This window comes from Halictus rubicundus, chromosome 6, assembly GCF_050948215.1.
Source record: "Halictus rubicundus isolate RS-2024b chromosome 6, iyHalRubi1_principal, whole genome shotgun sequence".
Taxonomy (NCBI): Eukaryota; Metazoa; Arthropoda; class Insecta; order Hymenoptera; family Halictidae; genus Halictus; species Halictus rubicundus.
The window spans coordinates 1,771,151-1,792,375 of record NC_135154.1 but is presented as its reverse complement, the minus strand read 5'-3'; the positions used below and the strand labels follow the sequence as shown (position 1 = coordinate 1,792,375).

At 36.1% G+C, this 21,225-nt stretch overlaps 3 protein-coding genes across 9 annotated transcripts in view; 1 reads left to right on the top strand and 2 right to left on the bottom strand.

The window, feature by feature from the left end:
* Stum (mechanosensory transduction mediator stumble) overlaps nt 1-11,049 on the bottom strand; it is an 82,477-nt gene extending 71,428 nt beyond the window's left edge. For all 7 annotated transcript variants that reach the window (XM_076789469.1, XM_076789468.1, XM_076789470.1 and 4 more), the window contains exon 1: nt 10,876-11,049. The gene's annotated coding sequence lies outside the window, so the exon portion shown is untranslated. The remainder of the gene's footprint in view (nt 1-10,875) is intronic.
* Nucleotides 11,050-13,144: 2,095 nt separating this feature from the next.
* LOC143354996 (uncharacterized) lies at nt 13,145-19,281 on the bottom strand. Its single transcript, XM_076789432.1, has 4 exons — nt 18,885-19,281; nt 18,244-18,639; nt 18,094-18,177; nt 13,145-17,851 (listed from the first exon to the last, which is right to left on the bottom strand). Exons 1-4 carry the CDS (start codon nt 18,900-18,902, stop codon nt 15,788-15,790), a joined length of 2,562 nt encoding a protein of 853 aa, XP_076645547.1. The 5' UTR covers nt 18,903-19,281; the 3' UTR covers nt 13,145-15,787.
* Nucleotides 19,048-19,485, top strand: LOC143354882 (uncharacterized). The gene is made up of 2 exons (XM_076789257.1): nt 19,048-19,183; nt 19,250-19,485. Exons 1-2 carry the CDS (start codon nt 19,048-19,050, stop codon nt 19,483-19,485), a joined length of 372 nt encoding a protein of 123 aa, XP_076645372.1.
* Nucleotides 19,486-21,225: the final 1,740 nt, after the last annotated feature.

Here is a 21,225-nt window from a genome sequence, read left to right as displayed (position 1 = left end):
ATAGATGTCCCTGTTTGAACATATATCGAGTAAACACTGTATATCTTATCGACACTTTGAACAGATTTCCATCATAGAAATCAGGGTTTGGCTCTAAGAATTTCACTATCACTACTGGCAATTACCGGCGACGATAACCGAGAGAAATAAATTGAAGAATAATCACTGGTGTAATAATGTCGGAGACGCCAACCATCTGAGATGATACGCATGCAGCGAGCCGGGGCTTTCCAGGTCGGCGGCCACCCTCGGAAAAATGAATTCGCATCCAATGACATTCCTCGAATCAAAACGTGACGGAGACGGTGTAGTCTTGACGAGACAAGTTTGTCAACGTTCGGACCGGGAGGGACGAGCAAGGACGGCCTCGTGCCCGAAATGTAATTGACGAGGGTACCCGGCGCGGAGACGCGTTGATTTACGGAGACCGCTTGTCTCGAATTAATGGACAGACCAATAGAGCCGATTTGCAAGCCGCGAAGCTATAGAACCGTTTCCAGAGACTCGTGGCACGCTTTCTAGAAATCTGTCTCCCGTGAATCGCGATTCCACCTGGAAATGGGGGGCTCGAGGAAATGGTGCATGCACCGTCATATTTGTTTAGCCCCCCCCCCCTGTACTATTAGATTAGAGATATCATTTTGAAACGACCAAATGAAAACATTTCCATTATCAAAATTTTCCTTCGCTCTCGTAAGCCTGTCAGATTAAATTAAATTCTTAATAATTATAGTAATTTATTGTTTTAGCTTTTCAAGCGAACCTATTTCAAGCAAACATGTAAGATCATTTTTATAAATGATCTCAATGTAGAGACGCATTCCCTTAGAAAATGGCTAGATAAGTCAGAATGATGCCTGAACAAAAACTGCACTCTCATCCTTCATACTCGAACGGTGTAAAATGGAATCATTACCGAAGCGGATCTTTCTGTGAATTGAAGGCTGATGAAAGTAGAAATCAGAATATTCACTACTGTTATATTTTTTGGGTAGGTATAGAAGAACACGAAATGTTAGTTCGATTTTGTGAAAATTTTTAGTCTCCTGGATTTTGGTCAATAACCATTTCCTACAAATGCATAAATATCCGCGTTCTAGTCATTACTTCGAGGCAGGATCGCGTACCGTAATTCTGAGAATCATTGGTGGAAGGCGCGTGCAACCTTGACATCTTAAAAACTGTTAATGAAATATGAGTGCGATGGCAGGTGGTATGGTCGACGATTTTTCAGGTGCGTCCGTGAGTATCATGCACTCAATCTAATTGAAATCGGAAATCGAGAATGCGTCAACAGCGCCAACGATTGGAATTTTGTTTCTTATTTTGAAGAAACTCTCTTAATCGGCAAAATACAAAAGTATGCAAGATTCAATTTGGAATAGTGCACTCAATTCTGTATTATGAATGTGTAGCTAATTATTTAAATTGATTAAAGTCTATTAAACTCTGCTGCATTAGGCTCGTAATAACTTGTATGCTCCTTTAAATAAGCGAACCGAAAGATTCTTTAAAAGAATTTATATGTAGCATCTCGACACGTCGCACAGTGGGCAAAAATGTTATTTTGGCGATCTAAAATAACTTTTAAACCGTTGAAGATAGTTGAATGAAATTTAATAGGTAAAAAGGTAACATTTATAGCTTCAAATTGCAACAAAAATCCATGTGAATTTACACGGTGTTTATTAATTTCACAGGTTGTAAACAAATGATAGACCTGTGTCTACGAGAACTATGTAACGAACGAAGGCAATTTTTAGAATGCGTTTTTTCCGAAGATATGAACAATAAAAAGTCCTCATTTGGGTTTTCCCGTAGTTTGTATTAGCAAATAACATACCTCCACCGCAAAGAACCCGGAGATCTAAATTCACACCTAGAACGTACGATCTTTACGTTTTTTACACCCTGTATAAATGTTTCTCCTTTTATTCTTACAACTACTTTAGAATGCAAATGTACGTATACAGTGAAATGTATACAGTTATTTGGCAGAGCGTGGGCATTGGGGATCACGCATACGGTATGTGCCATTGGTAAGAGGTACTTGGATGATGAGAAAATTAAAAAAGTCCTATTTGTTACAAGCGGTCGCAGATGAATTTTATGGCATCGTTTGGTTAGCAAATCATAGTTTATAACAGTATCGTCAATGCTAGGTTCTATTAGGTTCCAAAAAACTTGTGCTCACTTGAAAAAACCTTAATTTCCAAAACGTAATAACAATTACTTGTTTCAAAATCGTTTTAAAACCTAGAAGATGTAAGCTTTCCGTATTGTCTAAACCCAACTCAGTTATTCCTAATAGTTTTCTTTTCAATTGCACTTGAATATTGGGAAAATCATGCGGAAAGAGACAATTTCACGTTCTCAATTTTTTCCTCGAACTTTACCGGCCTCCTGTGGGTCATGGAGGGGAATAAAAAAATATTTTTTTCGGATTTACTTCCACTGAAATGTTCTTAAAATATATTCCCATCACTCATTTATTTAAAAACAAAAAAATTTTTCCATTTTCGAGCCCCGATTTCGCGTTTTTGCCGCAGGGCGCATCGTAGACTAACGAGGTGCTCTACGCGAGTGCCAAACCTGATCTACAACAAGCTAGCGCAACATTTCTCCTAATCGATGCTATAAATAACAATTTGACGGCGATGAGCAACAGGAAAAGGTAGCGGTCAGCTTAATTAGCAACCGTTGCGCAACATTCAACGGAGGTGGACCATCCCATTTTCCGCGCTTGGGTTTTCTATTCGCGGTGTAAACGGCAAACGTGTGCCGCAACGGACTTATTGGTCGGCCGAATAACAAATTAAGGAGCTGGCAACGAGAGTGGAAAATGCGAATCCTCTTTAAACTGGGAGCAATGACCCCGTGCGTATACAACCATATTCATCGGTCAAGGAAGTCCCGGCATGGCGTAACGATCATATAATACCTGATTGTTTCACCGAGCAGTCGAGCACGGACCGACAAATTAATTGTTACGCAAACTTAAGCGATTCTATGTTTGCGTTATTGAACGAGTTATTACGGGAAACCGGCGATTGAGCATCCAAAGTATTACAATTGATGGAAGTCGCCTGAAAGACGGTGTTTTTAGCAAGCCTGTATCTAGAAATGTCTAGTTATGCATAGGGTAAGAGACCCAATTACTGTGCCTATATTAATTATACTTATTTTTAAAGCATAACAAATATTAAAATCAAAAATTTAATATTCATTATGCATTAAAAATAAGTATAATAGTATAAGTATAATTAATAGAGGCACAATAATTGGCACCCCCACAGTAATTTGGTCCCTCACCCTATCCCTTGGAAACCTTCGTTTCCGATGTATTTTGTTCGTTTCTGCAACAATCTTGTGTGCTTTAAGACCATTGTGATGTTAAACTTGCTTCTCACTGTCAGAATATAAACTAAAATGAAAAACCTAATAAAAATATTGAGATAGATAGATACAGTGTTTTCTCGATATATGTCAACAACACGGGCCTTGCCAGCGACATGAAACATCCAGGAGATACTATTCTTTGATCCACACTGAACGTCATACCCGACCCGTATTATGTTTACACTCCTTGGCGTCCGAGGCCTCTCGAACTTCGTGGCCCATCACGGGGTATACCCCGTGGTAGTGGGGATAGTTTTGCGACTATTATCAGCCAGGTATTTGCGACAATATCGAGAAAAGACTGAATTATTAACTTTGCAGTATGTTTGCTGAAAATTTTATGTAAGAATTCGCGAAATTAACGAAATTATGACCAGCAATGTTCAGCGATGCCTATAGCAGTACATATTTCAAAACGCATTTTTCTTCAAATAATATTTCCAAAAACGTATCATAAATCACACAAAATTCTTTTGCAAATACCCCAGTTAATTTTGCATGCGTTAAGCTATACTATTTTTACTTTTACGCCTAAAAATGTATCTAAAAAACATAAAATAGATATTTACTCAAGCTTAACGTGGGAATTCTTTTAGAAGAATGAAGCTTATTCCAAGGAATTTGAATGAATATTGCTTTAACAATTAATACGTAAATGATTTATTAACGTTACAAACAATAGTAAGTCTGATCATACGCACGAATATATTATAGTTACAATCGAGGACAAAAGTAAGTGGACATCTGTTAAAAATTAATAACTTTTTGAAAATTGGACCAAACGACTTGAGTTTCTTTTAGACATTAGAAAGTAGTTTGGAAGTAGTTTAGTTTACTAGCTAGTGTATAAAAAATTTTTAGTAAAATTGCTATTGTTCGGAATTACGCAGAAAAAAGTGAAGGAGGCTCGATTTTTAACTGTTTTATCTGTGCCCTTAACGTGAATTTGAAACACAACTTTTGTAAATCCAAGTGAGTTATATATATAGGGTATATATATAGTTTTATATATAGTTTTTCTTGTAAATAGTAAATATTTAAAAAAAAGCGAATGAGGAAAAAGTAGTATTGTTTTTTATACGCAACACAATGACGTATGTAATTTTTCGGTTTCGGAAGTACTACTGAAATTGTCTCTGATAATGAATGACAACATCATCTGATTCGTATGAATAAGGAATACTTGTAAACACATTGGTATGAAATATTCAAAATGTTTCTTCAATTTCTGACCTTGCATGACCTCGAAGGTCACTAGACACACGCTTTCATGTGATATAAAAAAATATACAGCATTCCATTTAAAAAGTTGAAGGTCACCTTCATATTTAACAAAATAGTATAAACACAAAAAAATTACATACGCCATTGTGTTGCTTATATAAAACAGTACTACTTTTTCCTCTTTCGTTTTTTTCTAATATTTACTATTTACAAGAGAAACGCTGGCTAGTAATAGCGTAAACACCCTGTATATATATGTACGTATGTACAAAGTTTCATCGAAATCGGTTGACACATAAAAATACGGTAGGTATTGAAGCATGTAAAAATCTTTGAATTTTGGGCTTGCCATTTATTAAAAACCGCAGTTTCTCACAGCGCAGTCTCTTAAGTACAGTGTTTACTCGATATAAGTCCAAAACTCGGGTCTAACCAGGGATCATATATCGCCCAGGAGATATTACTCTTTGATCCACGCCGAACCTATGTAGAAAAGATCAGCGAAGCTCTAAAGGCCTCGATTCATGGACCCTCACGGGATATACCCCGCGACAGTGGGAATAGTTCTGGGACTTTTATCGACTAGGCATTTGGGACATATACATATAGAATAAACACTGTATACAACTTACTTAGATCTACGAAAACCATATTTTAAATCTTCATTATAGGTACAGAAAAAAATTTTTAAATCGCAATCGTCTACTTTTTTTCTTTGCAATTTCGACCAATAGTAAACGTCAAATAATTTTGTCACATATTACCCAGTAAACTAGTTCATCTAACATCTAAAAAAAAAACACAAATCGTTTGGTATAACTTTTTAAAAAAGTATTGTTTTTAAAGGGTTTCGAAAGTTCAGTTGAAAATGTGAAATTTAAATTATCCAACGCCGCTACACATATTTTATCGATCAAAGCCTCACACTAAATCGATAAATTTCGCACTGAGGTAGTCAGAAGAAAGTATTCCAAGTCCAGGAGACAATTGAAACTGTAGGCTGGAGCTGCGTTTTTCGCTTCGCATACGGTGAAAATCGAACTTCAATTTTTCAAGCTATACCTTGCGGTCACACGTGGAAGCGAGAGAAGATCCTTTCGAAAACAACGATCGGTATGCAAGCAAAACGCCATCAAGGGTACGGCGATAGCGATTGAGATTATAATTCGATGCATTATTTTGCTCGATATAATTGTTCCTTCGAAGCGACTACATACAAAAGAGTCGCACACAGTACCGACCAAATTAGTTCCGTCCCTTTTCCAGCAAATCTACTCCTTATTTCAATAAACAGTGAATATTACAATTCTGAGAATAACGTGTTTCGAATCCATACTGTTTATTCCATTCTTTTACGAGACTCCGCGCGCATATATATTTCAAGTCTTGAAAGTTACTTTCCGAAGCTGATATTTTATTTCTCGAACAAGTAAATGATTTCTTCTGATATATACAGGGTGTCCCAAAAATGTTGTACTTCCTTGAAAAGGGTGATTCCCGGGGTCATTTCAAATAACTTTTTCCTTTGCGAAAATGTTCTTCGCGGCTTCGTTCAGGAGTTATTCACGAAAAACACGGACCAATCAGAGCGCGGCCATAGAGGGCTGATTGCGACTTGGCGAAAGGTCCCGCTGAGAGTGACGTTGGTATTGGTCGTGCCGGAATTCGTCCGCTGAAACCACGCCATGATTAGTCTGCGTTTCTCGTTATTAACACCTTAACAAAGCTGCGAAAAACATTTTCGTAGAGGAAAAAGTTGGTTCAAATGTCCTTAGGAACCGTCCATTCCAAGGAAGTACAACATTTTTAGGAGACTGTATATACAGGGTGAGTCACCTAACGTTTACACCTCAAATATCTTTGTTGTTTTTAAAGATACGTAAAATATGGTAAGGACAAAGTTGAATGTTACAATGGGGCTGGCACGATGCCAAAAAAATGTTGTTTTTATTGTAGGAGAAGAGGAGGATCTCAGGATACGTCAGGATCTAAACTAAAAGAAACTCCACGTCCTACTATAATGCGATTATCGGTATATTTAACAAGATGGCACGGCTCGCTGGAGAGCCGACTGTTCGCCCCGTGGTTGCGCTGTGTCTCTTTAGCAAAAACGCTCAGCATTGCACCCCCTAAAATTTCGGGGTACTGGCCGTCGTTGCCTGGCCGCGAGTCCCGTTATTTTACAACTCAGCCACGATTGAACGTGACGACCCTATAGGCCCGAACACATGGGCTCCGAATGCCGTTAACAAGCCTACATTATGTCATTTTTTTTTAGAGATTTCAAGGTCACCTTGACTTTTTTAATTGGAACCACCCTTTTTTAAACACCTACAATGATAGTCCCATTCGTTAGGAATTCAGTGACTATATTATTCCAAGGTCATTTAAGGTCAAGGACAGAAAAAACGTATAAAACTATAATATGGAAGCAGAATACCTGTATTTTATACATGTTCGAAATGATGGCCGTCTACGTCGATACACTTGATGTAAACGAACTCTGAAGGAATGTTGAACTCTGATAAGTACATCCGAGGTGATATTCGTACATGTTGTGATGATACGCTGACGCATATCTTCAACTGTTGTTGGAGCATCCATGTACACGGTCTCTTTTAGCAGACCCCATAAAAAGAAATCCAGTGGATTTAAATCAGGCGAACGTGCTGGCCATGAACAGCTCCACCTTGTCCAATCCATCGGTTTGGAAATCGAGAATCCAACGTTTGTCTTGCTACTCGTGCATAATGAGCAGGACAACCGTCATGTTGGTACCACATATCATAGCGATTTTGTAAAGGGACATCTTGGCAGATCTTCTTGCAAAAATTGAGCGTATTTCTGACCGGTCATCATTCCGTTAACGAAATATGGTCCAATTACGTTGTCGTTCAAAATACCACACCACACGTTTACGCTCCATTGTCTTTAATGACAATTTCTCGCAGCCGGTGCAGATTATCCATAGATCAATAATGGGCGTTCCGTAGATTAATTGAGCCATGATTAGTGAATGTTGCTTCGTCCGTAAACAAGACATTAGAAAAAAATGAATGATTTTGAAGCAATTCCCATTGACAAAAGTTAATTCTATTTTCAAAAACATTCCCGTGCAATTCTTGACGGAGCGATATGTAGAACGGATGAAAATGTCGGGTCAGAATTCGTATTACGCTACTTTGACTTATGCCTGCCTCCCGGGAAATTTTTCTCGTACTCACATGAGGATTGACAACTATAGCTGCTAAAATATTAATTTCATTGTCTTCATTAGTCGTGGGATTCTTCCGTTTGTGCTGTCTTGCATGTACACTTCCAGTACTTCGAAACAACCTATACGTATTAATGAAAGTCTGTCTAGAAGGAGTGTTTCGCTCGGGGAACCTTTCTTCATAAAGTAATCGGGTCTGCACTGCATTTTGTCTACATTCACAGTAAATCGTGATATATCACACTTTTCAGTCATTGAATAAGACATACCGGAATCGCGTTTGGAAACATACTGATTGTAAATAAGAATGCTGAATAACAATAACATTGAAGGACCTTAGTATGTTTACTTTAACTACGATCATAGTATATTTACTATTTACTACAAGTCTCAACCGTGATAAACGTATTCTGCTTTCATATTCTAAATCTTATACGTTTTCTCTGTCTGTGACCTTGAATGACCTTGGTATAATTATTGTCACTGAATTCCTAACGAAAGGGACTATCATTGTAGGTGTTTAAAAAAGGGTGGTTCCATTTAAAAAAGTCAAGGTGACCTTGAAATCTCTAAAAAAAATGACATAAAAACAACATTTTTTTGGCATCGTGTCAGCCCCATTGTACCATTCAACTTTGCCCTTACCATATTTTACGTATCTTTAGAAACAACAAAGATATCTGAGGTGCAAACGTTAGGCGACTCACCCTGTATAATATAAGGTAAGGGACCCAATTACTGTGGGGGTACCAATTACTGTGCCTATATTAATTATACTTATTTTTAAAGCCGATACACCCGACCCGTATTATGTTTACACTCCTTGGCGACCGACGCCACTCGAGATTTGCGGCCCCGCACGGGGTATACCCCGCAGCAGTGGGGATAGTTCTAGGACTTTTATCGGCGAGATATTGGGAACATATATCGAGAAAAGACTGTGCAGCAAAAAATCGTAGAGCGGTCGGTACTGTACGACTCCACCGCTACATAGCTTCCGTCTCTGTCAGTGTGAAAAAAATTCTCGACGTTAACTCGCACGCGGTGCAATTACAGCTACTTTGAAACAATACATATATTCCGGCGTAGTCGAGATTAGACATGGTCATGCGGATTTTTTATTACACGGAAGCGATCAGCGCACATATTTTCCGTCCGCGAAGGTAACGGCGTGGCCGACGGAACATCTCGCGTGCGAGTCGTTGTCGTTGCTTTAATTCAAACGTCACCCCGACCTGTAGTACTAAGCATCGTGTTCCTTGACAATTGTCATCGATCAGAAACGAAATACAATGGTGTGCATGCATATTAATCACGTAGTTCCGCGGACACATCGAGAAACAGCGTATTAAACGTCTGCCGTAATTTCTCAATTCCGAAATTTTTAGGGGGTGGTTAGGTGACGAACGGTTTCCTCTACGAAATTCATCGGCACGGAGCGTCCTTCGAAGTATTCGTCCGATTTACGATTAAAACGAGATGATTATCTTCTTTCCCTAGAGCCCTGAATATTGACGATATGTCGAGCGTTCGGACTTAATTGGTTCGATATCGATCAAAATATAATAGCATACGTGTAGGATCAATAAGTATGCAATCAACACAGTACTTTTTAAATGAAAATTTGTGGTACTGTTTAATAATATGAAATTTGTAACTTAGATCAATTACAACTTTCAATATGTTAACTTACATCTAGACGAAATGGCCAACCAGACCTGGGCAAATTGTATTTGAAATGAAAATAAGAAATAACTATTTGAAATCATTTATTTCGCACCGTTATTTTCAATACTGTTATTTGAAAATGACAATAATATTGATTTATATAAAATAATAGCAATTTCAAATAGTATATTATAGTAATAGTATAGTATATTATAATATATTAAATTATATAGTATATATAGTATAGTATAATTCATTAGTATATTATTTCGATATTTCTTTATGTCAAGTATGTCAAAAGAAATAATCTTCAAAATAATATCCAACAAAGGGTGTGTGTATAAACTGGACTCAAATCTGATAATACGGTTAGCTGATATAATTATTTCAAATAATTAGAAAATAAAATAACATACTATTTGAAGTAATATCTCAAGTAATGTTATTTCAGAAGTGATCACAGGCATGGAATTTTAAAATAGAATAGCGTGATATTTGAAATAATATTTCAAATAATGTTATTTCAGAAGTGCCGGGTCTGTGGCCAAGGGATGGGAATTTTTTCTTTTGAATTTGTATACGTTCACAGTGGGAGACACGTGTTTAATTTACAATTAGTTAAAATTGAAACGGGCAGGGTTATTGTAAACTTCATTGGACCAAGAAAGAAAGAAATTCCGTAGGATTTTTCCTCCTTAAGTAGAACAGTTGGACTTTTATCGATCTGATTCAAATCCGACCAGAGAACCACCACGAGGGACGCGCGCGCGACTTTTTTCTCCAGTGAATGAGCGAAACCGAAGCGATCGACAGAATTTACACGTCATCGATTAGCGTTTTCGTGTGTTTCGCGCGTCTCCGATTCCATGTGCATAGAATCACGCGAATCCCGTAGCGAAATCACCGATCCACGACCAAGCTAATGCATTCTAGAGCGATTAACGCTGCCCAAGTTGGGCGCTGCAATATTCAACGCGGCAGATGTTATCCGACTACGCCAAAAAAAAACCGAAGCGTGTGACCCATGAAATTTGGAGTGCGACCTCGTGCGATAAACGGCGATACACTTCGGCGCATGAATTCCATCAATTCCCGAGAGGAAGTTCAAAACATTTGAAACACACTCGAAAGATTCCGTGACGCGAGAGAGAAGTTCCGACGATTAACTTTTTATTGAGTACAAAGTCAAAGCTGGAACTTCTTAAAATGACTCGTCGCGGCGGTGTTATAAAAATAATTTCGAGGTATACGTTTATGCTCGAAGAAGAGAGGGGGGGGATGCAATCTTGATCTGAACGATTATCGCAACCCTGACCGAGACGGCAAAGTGCAAGTTACCGAAGAGCTACTGAGAGTAACCGTAGTCTTACCTGGCTACCAGGTGGACAGCGAAGTCGACTCGCCGGACGGGGTGCATTTACGAGGGTGTGAGCCTCAAGGAAGGGTCGGTAATCGACATCAAGATCGACATCGACATCGACGTAGACGTAGGACGTAGACGGCCGGCGGCGTCGCGTCGGTCCGCGTCTTCGCGTGAGCACGAACGCGTCCTTACTGCCGCGGGGTTGGCCGGCTCGACTGTTCGCTGTTCGTCGAGAAAGCGAGGGTACGAGCTGGTCACTTGGGAGGCGCTGGCGCGATGACCAAGCATCAGAAAAACATGGCAAGGCATCTAGAATATACTACCATTTATATTAGGTTGACAAAGAAGTAATTTCGGTTTCTTAAGATGAAATAAAACCCATTTTCTTTTATATAAATAATGAAGTTTAGTCAATAAAACGTTTTCCATTTTGTTCGATGATCTTTTGTCATTTTTCTGGTAACTTCTTGATTCCCTGCTCATAGAACTTCTGGTCCCTATCAACAAAAAACTGAACAAATACGATTTCTGGTCATCATCTTTAGTGACAGTTTTATTCTGTAATTGCTTCTTCCAGTTGCATTAGTCGTTGACAGTAAACATCTCAATCGATGGTTTCTTGAGGATGGAGCCTCAACAGTTTTTTTGCCTTTACAGAAATAAAAAAGCAAAATGTATCGATAACGTGCGTTTTTATCCTCCATTTTAAATTGACACTGAGCCCACAATTGTAAACAAAATTAAGCGCACTTTGCTTCAAAAGTAAGCTAAAAGATACAGTTATCAAAATGCCAAAAGGAAAAAATTATAATCTGAACAGAAGTCATTGAAACAAAACATAGCGCCATCAATTTGTGAAAACCAAAATTACTTTCTTGCCAGCCCAATACCGGCAGATTTTATTATTGCTCCGCGAAACCTTTACAGCCGGCCCAACCAAAATCTTCATCCGCTTTCACTACTCTTTCGGCTACAAACGTATCCGATCCTGAAAGGTTATTGAAATATTTCTAAATATCCATTCAATCGTTTACACTTTCTTTATAAATACATTTACTAAAATCTATATTTGATTTAGAAAAACACTTTCATGTTTGCGAACATTTTGATCTTTAAAAGAGCAGCTGTTCATTTAATTAATTCGCCAAAAACTGGACAATTGAATGTCGATTTAAGATACCCTGAGTCAAAATAAACCCAGACTCCGTCGTTATCGAATCCGCCATTTTGTTTTCTGTAATTTTGACGTACGATATGTACTCAGCGATCCAAAAAAATATGGGATTACCAATTTTCAAGGAAATTCAACATTTTTTCGGATTCGTATCCGTCGTATTGAATCCGTTATTTTGTTATTTGTAATTTTGACAACAAATTCATAATCAGTAGACAGCGGAGTTTTATGCAAAATAAACATTTTTTATTCGAATTACTTAATCCTACTTTGTTTCCTTTCTCCTTTCTTAATCCTACTTTGAACAGTTTGAAAATAGTATAACAGTATCTTCAAATTTTTCTAATATTTTTACCGTTTTAAATTACACCTACTAATTTTTGCCATAAACGCATTAAATCCGCTGTCTAATTATAATACTCTATATAATTGTTACCGTAAGCGTTTAAAATTCCAAAACACGAAATGAATATGAAAAATTAAGAAACAAATCAATATAGTAGAAATAAACTAGTTCCTCGGTAGAATGAAAAATGTGACACGTGTTACAACAATTATCAGAAACTGACTATCGTCCGGGTAAGCGAGGCCGTTCATTCATTCATTTGGTCGGGCCAGGTCTACTGAATCCGAATTATTGGAACATTAGCTTGATTTAAGCGAGTTGGGCTTGGCCTGATCGTATAGGATCAATTTTGTGCACGTATGCATCCGATAGCGACGCGAATGTGCGTCAATTTTTTCCGTGATATGTACAGCGTAACATTAAATTATTAACAATTGCGCCAACATTAAATTCGGAAACGATCAATTCATCCTCTGCTTAACAAATAAAATGCGTAAGCGAGTTAGAGGACTTAAAATTAGTACAAAGAATTTGTGTCCGTAGTAATCTGCAACATATTTGCAGAAAAACATAAAAAAATTATTAAAATAGGACTAGATGGCTGAAATGAATTAGATTACATTTATTATACTATAATTTGGCTATTACAAATATTCTAATTTTACTTAAGAAAATAAGTCGATACATTATATGTACGTTAATGCACTATTCAATACCTTAAATGAATAGTCGATAATTGAATAGAATAAAACTGAATCCTCTTTTAAACACATTTTATTCAATCGTATATGTACAGTTTACAATTACATAATAATCGCCGTCGCGTTATACATATATAGTACATCCTGGTTCCGAATTAAGTGGGTAACTCTTGCACAAAGAATCATTTCCTGTCGAATCCAAAGCGAGATCGGTTTAGTTCGATTTCATTTCAACTACGCGATTAATGCACCTTATCATAAAAGCGTTTTTACGCTCGGAAATACCAGACAGTTTGGTCCTTCTACAAAAGGTCCTTTCATTTCTTCTATTTATTAGTATTACCAAAGACTAAGGAATGCATCGAGGTAGTTAGGAAACCCAGAAATCCCGTTCTATTCTTTCCGGTTTATTTGGTATCGGCATCGGCGGCACATCTGTCTCATTATTTCTGTAACGAATCGAGAACCGTAGAGCAACGATGGTTTTTTTTCTTTTTATTATAGTCGAATCGATAAAGCTCGATGAACCTTTATTCAACCAACTCGCATTGGAACATCATGTACATTTATAATACATTTATTAAATCCAGTTTTAATTGCTCTAATCCTATTTGGGATCCACTCCCTACCTATTCATAGAACCGTCAAGACATCATTGTTTAGAATGTGAAATTTGTCTTATCATGTCACTATTATTTATCGTGCGAAAGATGTCGAATAGGGTGGGAAACTACATGCTTTTGTAGTTTTTCAAAATTGAAAAATCTGTTCGCTGTGGTTGTCACAGTCGAGTTTTGACTTCGAAATTCAACGAAACGCGAGAACAGAAAGAAAGACATTTATTGTAATTTGCAAAAGCTTTATATATCCAGGATAAACATTTCTTTACATTTCTTTATATTCGTAAGTTGTACCAACATACCAATGGTTCGAGTTCATACAGTTTATTATTCGACAACCGTTAACTCAAGGTATTCACGTTGCCCTCGACGGTGCTGCAGAAATGAATTTCGAGTTTGAAAAATCGCGTAAGCTTAGCCTTATAAATTCACCCTAACCTCCTCGTGGACTTTTCTCCCACTTTAAATAGGTTGACAGTTTAACACTTCTTGACTTTCTCGGTCGTCATTCATGTTGTTAATGTACAAGAACACGCGTACAGTTTCATATCCCTGCTATTCATCTTTGTATAGTGCATAATGTGTATGTAATATGTGTTTACACGTGTACGGCTCGAATATTATTCTTGATACGATGGTTATTTTTAAAATTAATTAATTTTCATTGAACGCGTATCGGCTCTACCGCCGCGCTGCCGTAATAATCCGCGTAACAAGATTAGTACTTCTGCTTGTACGAATCCGAAATCGGGCAGACAATGTATATTCGACAACGTCACGATGCAGAAGTGTACTGACATTCGACGAAACGTGTAGAGTGCAAGATCAGCGAACTTATTTACCCACTTCGCTTGGCGAATCCATTAAACTGCTTAAAGAGCCGCCATTTTGGCCATCAAGTATTGCTTCGATCAATAAACAAGCACGTTCTCTCACTAAAAAATAATCTTCGGAAAATTTACAACAGAGTATTTTTAAATACCATCTGGTTTTATAATTTCTGCGTTCGCAACTAAATTACGATGATTGTTTACTTTCCGGCTCGCTAAATTTCATAGAGATCGCCGTTATTTACCGGCGATTGCAAAAGAATTCTTTATTATGGACTTTCTTTAAGGAATGCTCGAGTGATCCTTGGTATTAACACGTTGCTTCGGAGGATATATCTTAAGAATTAGTTCAACGATAATGCATCCTGTCATATTTATTCGAGCACGCAAGGAAAATATATGTATACATTACTCGTTACTAGCTTTAGGAATTGTTAAATAAAATTATCGAAATTTCATACGTGGAACATTGTCTACACGACCCTGTCTGCGTTCCCCGCCCTGTATCAAACAACCTCGAATAATAATCTGGTTCTGCAACGCAAACCACTCGTATGACGTAATCCTAACAATGGAAGTGGCACGCGCTGCGTTCGCCTTGCGAATCATAGGGTTGTCGACAATCCGACGAACGAATCCTTAAATATTGTCACGATTGAATACGCGCGAACGCAATTCACCTTTTAATATCCCATCGCAGTAACAAGAATAAAAGTCTCGTCGTCTAATTTAATCTGGCTATTTTCCGATGTACAATAGAATGATTCTATACAAAACTGTAGAGAATCAAAATAACGAAAATTAAACGACAACACCAGTTTTCGTTATTTGTTTTGCAACGCAGCTCGATCGTTTTTCTTTCGTGAATTCAACAAGCATCTCAATAAATATTATTATTGTTATTATTATTGTTATTATTATATTTTTTTCAATTTAAAATTAGGCATCGTAATCATAAAAAATTCGATCTATTTTAGTTACTAAACAATTACATATCGACGATACCGTATGACTGTTGTTTACAAACGAACTCACCAGGAGATAAAATTGCTAATATCAATGCTACAAATTAAATAAATATAAACCTATGTCTGCAGTGGTGTATAGAATGTTTTCTCCCTAAGCTACTGATCTTGGTACAGCCTTAATTTCATATAGTTACAAAAAATAACGCTCTGTTATCTTTAAAGGAACTCCCTGCTGAGATAGTAATAATAATCATCTTGAAATATTTCAGTTGAGACACTTTTACATTTTTGATCCCGCCCTATCGTGACTTCTCTGAAGTCTTTTGTGATCCTTCCTGTATTTTTCAATCGTTAAATCCGCGCTGTCCACACTGGACAAACGCAATGCAACGGGATCCAAACTCGCTGCAAGCTTCAAGTAAGTTTCTTCCATCTCTTTCGTAATGTTTACTTCGTAATCGAAATCAGCGTTGTCCGTTTTATTGGAAGCCTGCGGCGGAACCACTTTTTCGTCCTCGTTGGGCGTGTCGAAAGTTATCAAATCTTTCTCTTTTCCTGGCTCCGTATCATTCACACATGTAAAATTATTTAGAACATTAGTTAAATTTTCGTTAACAAAGTCTTGAACATCTGTTATTAGATCTTCACGTTTACTATTTTCTTGAACATTTCCATGCAATCTTCGTGTATCATTGAACAGCTTCGATTTCGTTTCCGACTCATTTAAGTACACCAACGATGAATTTTTGTGGATTATGTTTTCGGCAGGTTTCAATTTTGAGTAATTTGTTACTGAATTGTCCATATGCACTGACGACTCAACCCACTCGGCCACTCTCTGTAATTGGTTATTGTCATGTAACAAGATTGGAGTACTTTCTTCACTGCTGGTTGAAATTGATCTTTCCGAGCCGGACCGGGACAATTTCTTCGAGTGAACTAAAGCCGTATTTGGCTTGTTACTTCCGCTAGTGTATAATACAGTTTTATAATGACCAGCATTATCTAACAGAATATTTTTAGATCCAGGTGTAACTCTTACAAGACAATTCCTTGGACCAGTTATTCGATTTTGACTACTCGGTTTTGTACCGATGTTATGCAATGGCTGAACAACGTCACTAGAACTGCTGGAAGGATCAGAAGTTGATATTACTATGCTATCACTACTGAAACTGGGACTAGTGGCCACTTCGATCTGCCCGGAATCGTTTTGGTTTGAATTGTTATCAATATTCTTTACTTCTATTAACGTTAGCTGTGTCGGGTGATGCGATTCTTGCTGTGTTTTATCATTTTTCCAGACTCTGTCATTGATAATGTCAATTTCATTGTCGCTACAGACTTTATCTACATTTTTATTAGCCTTTTCGTTAGTTTGAGACTTCAACTTTGTCCACTCGTTCTTTCGCAATCTATCATTAATAATGTCAATATGACTCTGTTCGTTCCCATCGAAGTGACTATTACGGCTTTCAGGAACTATACAGCTATGATTGGAAGATTTCTTTTCCAATTTATTCCAACAATTTGAATTGAATGTACCATCGACTGGGGCCTCGGATTTTTTATATGGTTTCACGGATTTTCCTTTTTCTGGATTCAATTTACCATTGTTACATATGTCTCCGACTTTTTGAGCCGTTTGAACAGCCGCATTTTCAGTCTGGCTATGGAAAACGTTTTGGGCTTGCACATCGTTCCTACAGATCGAGTTTTTTTTATTTAAACTGATTTTTGCTATAGAGTTCGCACGGCCGTCCTCTTTCACATTCTCTATTTTACCATTTCTACTTAAAAATTTATCTTTTGTGTTTAAATACTGACTACTAGTATTCTTTGTACAGTGACTGTGATATTGCATATTACTAATACTAACGTTTTCATTCACCTCGTGATACGCTATGTGTAAATTAGAATTTTGACTTTCTTTAGTTTGGCAATTTTTTTCAGTATTTTTCTCTACATTCTGTGCATATTTCGCAACACAATCGTTGCAAGAAAAAACATCTTGCAAATTAGTTTGAGTCTCGGCATCAACCAACAGAATTCTACGGTTGCAAGTGCAGGTATTACAATGCTTAGCAAATATTCTTTCTTTCTCCCTATCTTCTAAAACTTTGGCCATTATCGCAGCCGAGACAACGTCCACCGGAGGCTTAGATTCATCGCTCTCATCGTCACTGTCTTTCTCAACCGCAGGTTTAGTTACATTATATACCATTGCTGTTGGAGGAAATGTTGAAATTGGTACTGTAATACTTTTAACATCAGGAGTATTATCATTTGAACGTTTCTTTTGTGCAACGTATGTTCTTACTTTGGCTTGTACTTCTGAAGGTAACTGAAAATAATATAATAATTATAAAATTTTTTTTATGCTGTAATAATAGAATTATCTTATCAAATACTGAAAGTATAGACAAAATATTTATATGCAAGCAACACGATACAAGAGAACAAAGTTTTCAACAGAAATAAACATCTTTCGTATTGTTGAAAGATACTTGAATTTCAGTATGATAAGAGATAACGATCCATTTACATTTGAAACAAGAACACACTGTACATATATCAGTTACTTACAGAATCATACTTTTGACCAACAAAATTAGAGGGTTTACACTGAAGAAGCTGTATTGCCAGGTTCACATCATTTCTATACTTTTCCTGGAAAAAACATGTATGAAATACGCTTACGTCTAGAATTTAATAGGAGACAAAGTTTAAACATACATTATCTTGAGTTAAACGATGTATAGTATAATTTGCATCTGCTAATCTATGGGATAAGGTTGCAATATCCTTAGTAAATGCACTTTTCTCTGTTTCACATTTATCTACAATCCTCAACAGTTTATCCTCAAGATTTTGATTTACTTTTTGAACACGTTTGTGAGCTTCGTGTAGTCTGGAATATTTTTCCTGCCAGATTAAAAGTTCTTCCTTCATCGATGCTAATTCCCCATTTGGAAATTTATCAGCTTCGCTCAAAAATTGTGTCTCCATTGTCGCAATATGACTATCCCTTTCCATCAAATGTTGCCGTAAGTTCTCTATCTCTACATGCAGATGCATGTCATAGTGTTGTTGATCGTATTGAGTGCAATTTACGCATTTACATCCACATTCCTATATAACAACAGCTTAATTATGTTTGGCATCTTCTAGATATGGTCAAAAATAAAATCTTAAGTTACTTTAAAAAATGAGAAAAATCCGCGAGATGTCATAGTCAGACATGTCTGTCTTCGATATTTTTTAATTAATTATTACACACTAACACAACTACATTCTATATATCTTTTCCATTCGAATGTTATACAAATATGCAACGTTTGCTTCACGTAACACCGACTTACTGTTAACCTACGTACCTTACATTTTTCAGCCATTGTGTAGTACAGAAAGTATATTAAAAACACTCAAAAAATATTGACTAACAGCGAGACATAAAAATTTGAGCCTCATAACCCTGTCCGTTAGTTTCGTGCAAAAATATGGATAGTTTGTGTACGTCTCGATGCAATTTAATTTCTCATGTCGTCAGTGACAAAAATAATATATGCCAAAACTGTCTGCGGTAAATACTTCAAAACGGATAAGTACGATGAAAACTTCCGGAACGACAGATTGCAATTTTCGCTGTCGTTCAACACATATCTAGCTTATACAAGTATGTATCTCGATCGTCGATGTTTAACGTGCATTCCTGACATTGCTGACGTTTATTACCTAGCAGCTGTCGTGGCCGTGGCATATTATTTTCATGATTCCCGACAAGGCGTTACAAATCCATGCGTAACAAACCATAGTCGAATAAAAAAACAACTTGGAACAAAATGTTCAATAATGAAAATCGCTCTTAATACAATGCTTGAGTACTCGACCAATCAAATTGCTCAAGGAAACGGCAGCGACTCTTATTGGATATCGATACGCGACCATGCCATCTGTCAAATTTACGCGGAAAAATGAAAATTGAATCGTGTCGTTTATGATTTATTATAAACGATAACAGATGTATAAAGAATTCAAAAGGAAGAGGATAAATTAAAAAAGAACATACGAAACTTGATTTGCTGAAGTATTTATTAAATATTTGTTATACCCCATACATAATGCTTGTAATCTTAAAATGGTTAATGATGTTAATATAACAATAATTATATGTTGACAAATGTGTACTTAACACTTGAAAAGTGGTATTTTTTATAAATTCTTGTTTCGTTCGTAAGAAAATGCATCAATGATTTGAAATTAAAATTAACATAAATCGTAAACTTAATCGACATGAATTATATCAAAAAAGGAATTATGTCAAAAATTTTGTATCTTTTTCATAGATCTCACAAACATATATATACAAAGCTACATGTGAACATAAAATTTGATATGCCATTGTATTTGCGAGATTTATACCTATTTGTGATAATAATCAATTTTTTACAATAAACAAAATATACAAGTTAGAAATGAGAAAAAGAAATATTAATTTGCAATCTATCAATAACATTGTTTTATTATAGTTCGCTAAATTTTTTAGTACAGGTCTGAATCATCCTAGTGTATTTAAAATTTTAATAGTGTAAACAGTCTACAAACTTTTATCATAATGCTAGAAGTAAAGAGGTCGTACAATTAATGATCTGTATGTGTTTTGCTTGAATGTGTAATATATATCTTTTATTGGATAACACGAAACAAAGTACTGAACAAAGATATTTGTATATTTGAAGTTATGAAAAAATGCGAAGATCAGTATGGTTGTAGAATAGGATTATAGTCGTCATTGCATAGCTATGCAGGAAATACTCTTATAACATATGACACAGCAGTGGTAGAATACATGTATATGCCTATATAGTGCCTTACCCTACAATCGAAATGATCCAAACATTAAGACAATCTACGAAGTTAATTCTTAATATCAAATTCGCTTTTCCGTTTTTCTTAACTTTGTTTTTACATAATTGTAAAGCACAGTCTTACTTGATAAGATACAATAATAGAGCTTTAAAATTTTGCTTACCGCTTGGTCGTCTAAAAAAAGCTAGGTCTCTTCAATTTGGAATTAAAATTCTCAATTTCTTTTTCAATATTTATCTACGATGATTTTTGGAAAAAATAAAAATATCGTCAATATTTTGCTGTCAATTCACTATATTCGCTTGTACAGTTCAACAATCAACTATATCGGTTAATTCAGAAGTTACAAATATAAAAGAATATCTTGTATAAAAGAGGATATATTGTTTGCCTGAAATTTATTCAACTTTTTTTATCAAGTACGCTGATAGTCATTAATTGCTACATATTTTATCACAAGTTGTTTCAATACAGATTTTTTATAAAAAAATTTCTTCTGAACATTTTCCATCACTTGAAAATGTTATCGTATACATAATAAAGTATTTCTTTTTTTTTATACGTGAACACAATTAAAAAGTTTGGAACATTTCAAATGTTGAGCATTGTATACGTATACATATATACATATATATATATTTATATATATATATAATATGTATATGTGTACATTACGTATATACATATATATTTATATATATTAGTAAAAGAATATGTCCGAATGCAACATTGCTTAACACTACATATACATTATAATAACTATATTCATATAGAATTTTCATATCTTTCATAACAACAAAATGACTCTTTCTGAATAAGTTGTAACAAATTGAACACAAAAAATCACCT

What these genes read in the sequence shown, in the direction of transcription:
- LOC143354996 (XM_076789432.1), bottom strand. An exon ending in ATCGTTTAACTCAAGATAAT is followed by an intron (nt 18,178 to 18,243) that starts GTATGTTTAAAC and finishes TGTTTTTTCCAG; the next exon opens with GAAAAGTATAGAAATGATGT. An exon ending in TTGGTCAAAAGTATGATTCT is followed by an intron (nt 17,852 to 18,093) that starts GTAAGTAACTGA and finishes TATTATTTTCAG; the next exon opens with TTACCTTCAGAAGTACAAGC.
- LOC143354882 (XM_076789257.1), top strand. Translation starts at nt 19,048, where the DNA reads ATGTCGTCAGTGACAAAAATAATATATGCCAAAACTGTCTGCGGTAAA. An exon ending in CACATATCTAGCTTATACAA is followed by an intron (nt 19,184 to 19,249) that starts GTATGTATCTCG and finishes ATTACCTAGCAG; the next exon opens with CTGTCGTGGCCGTGGCATAT.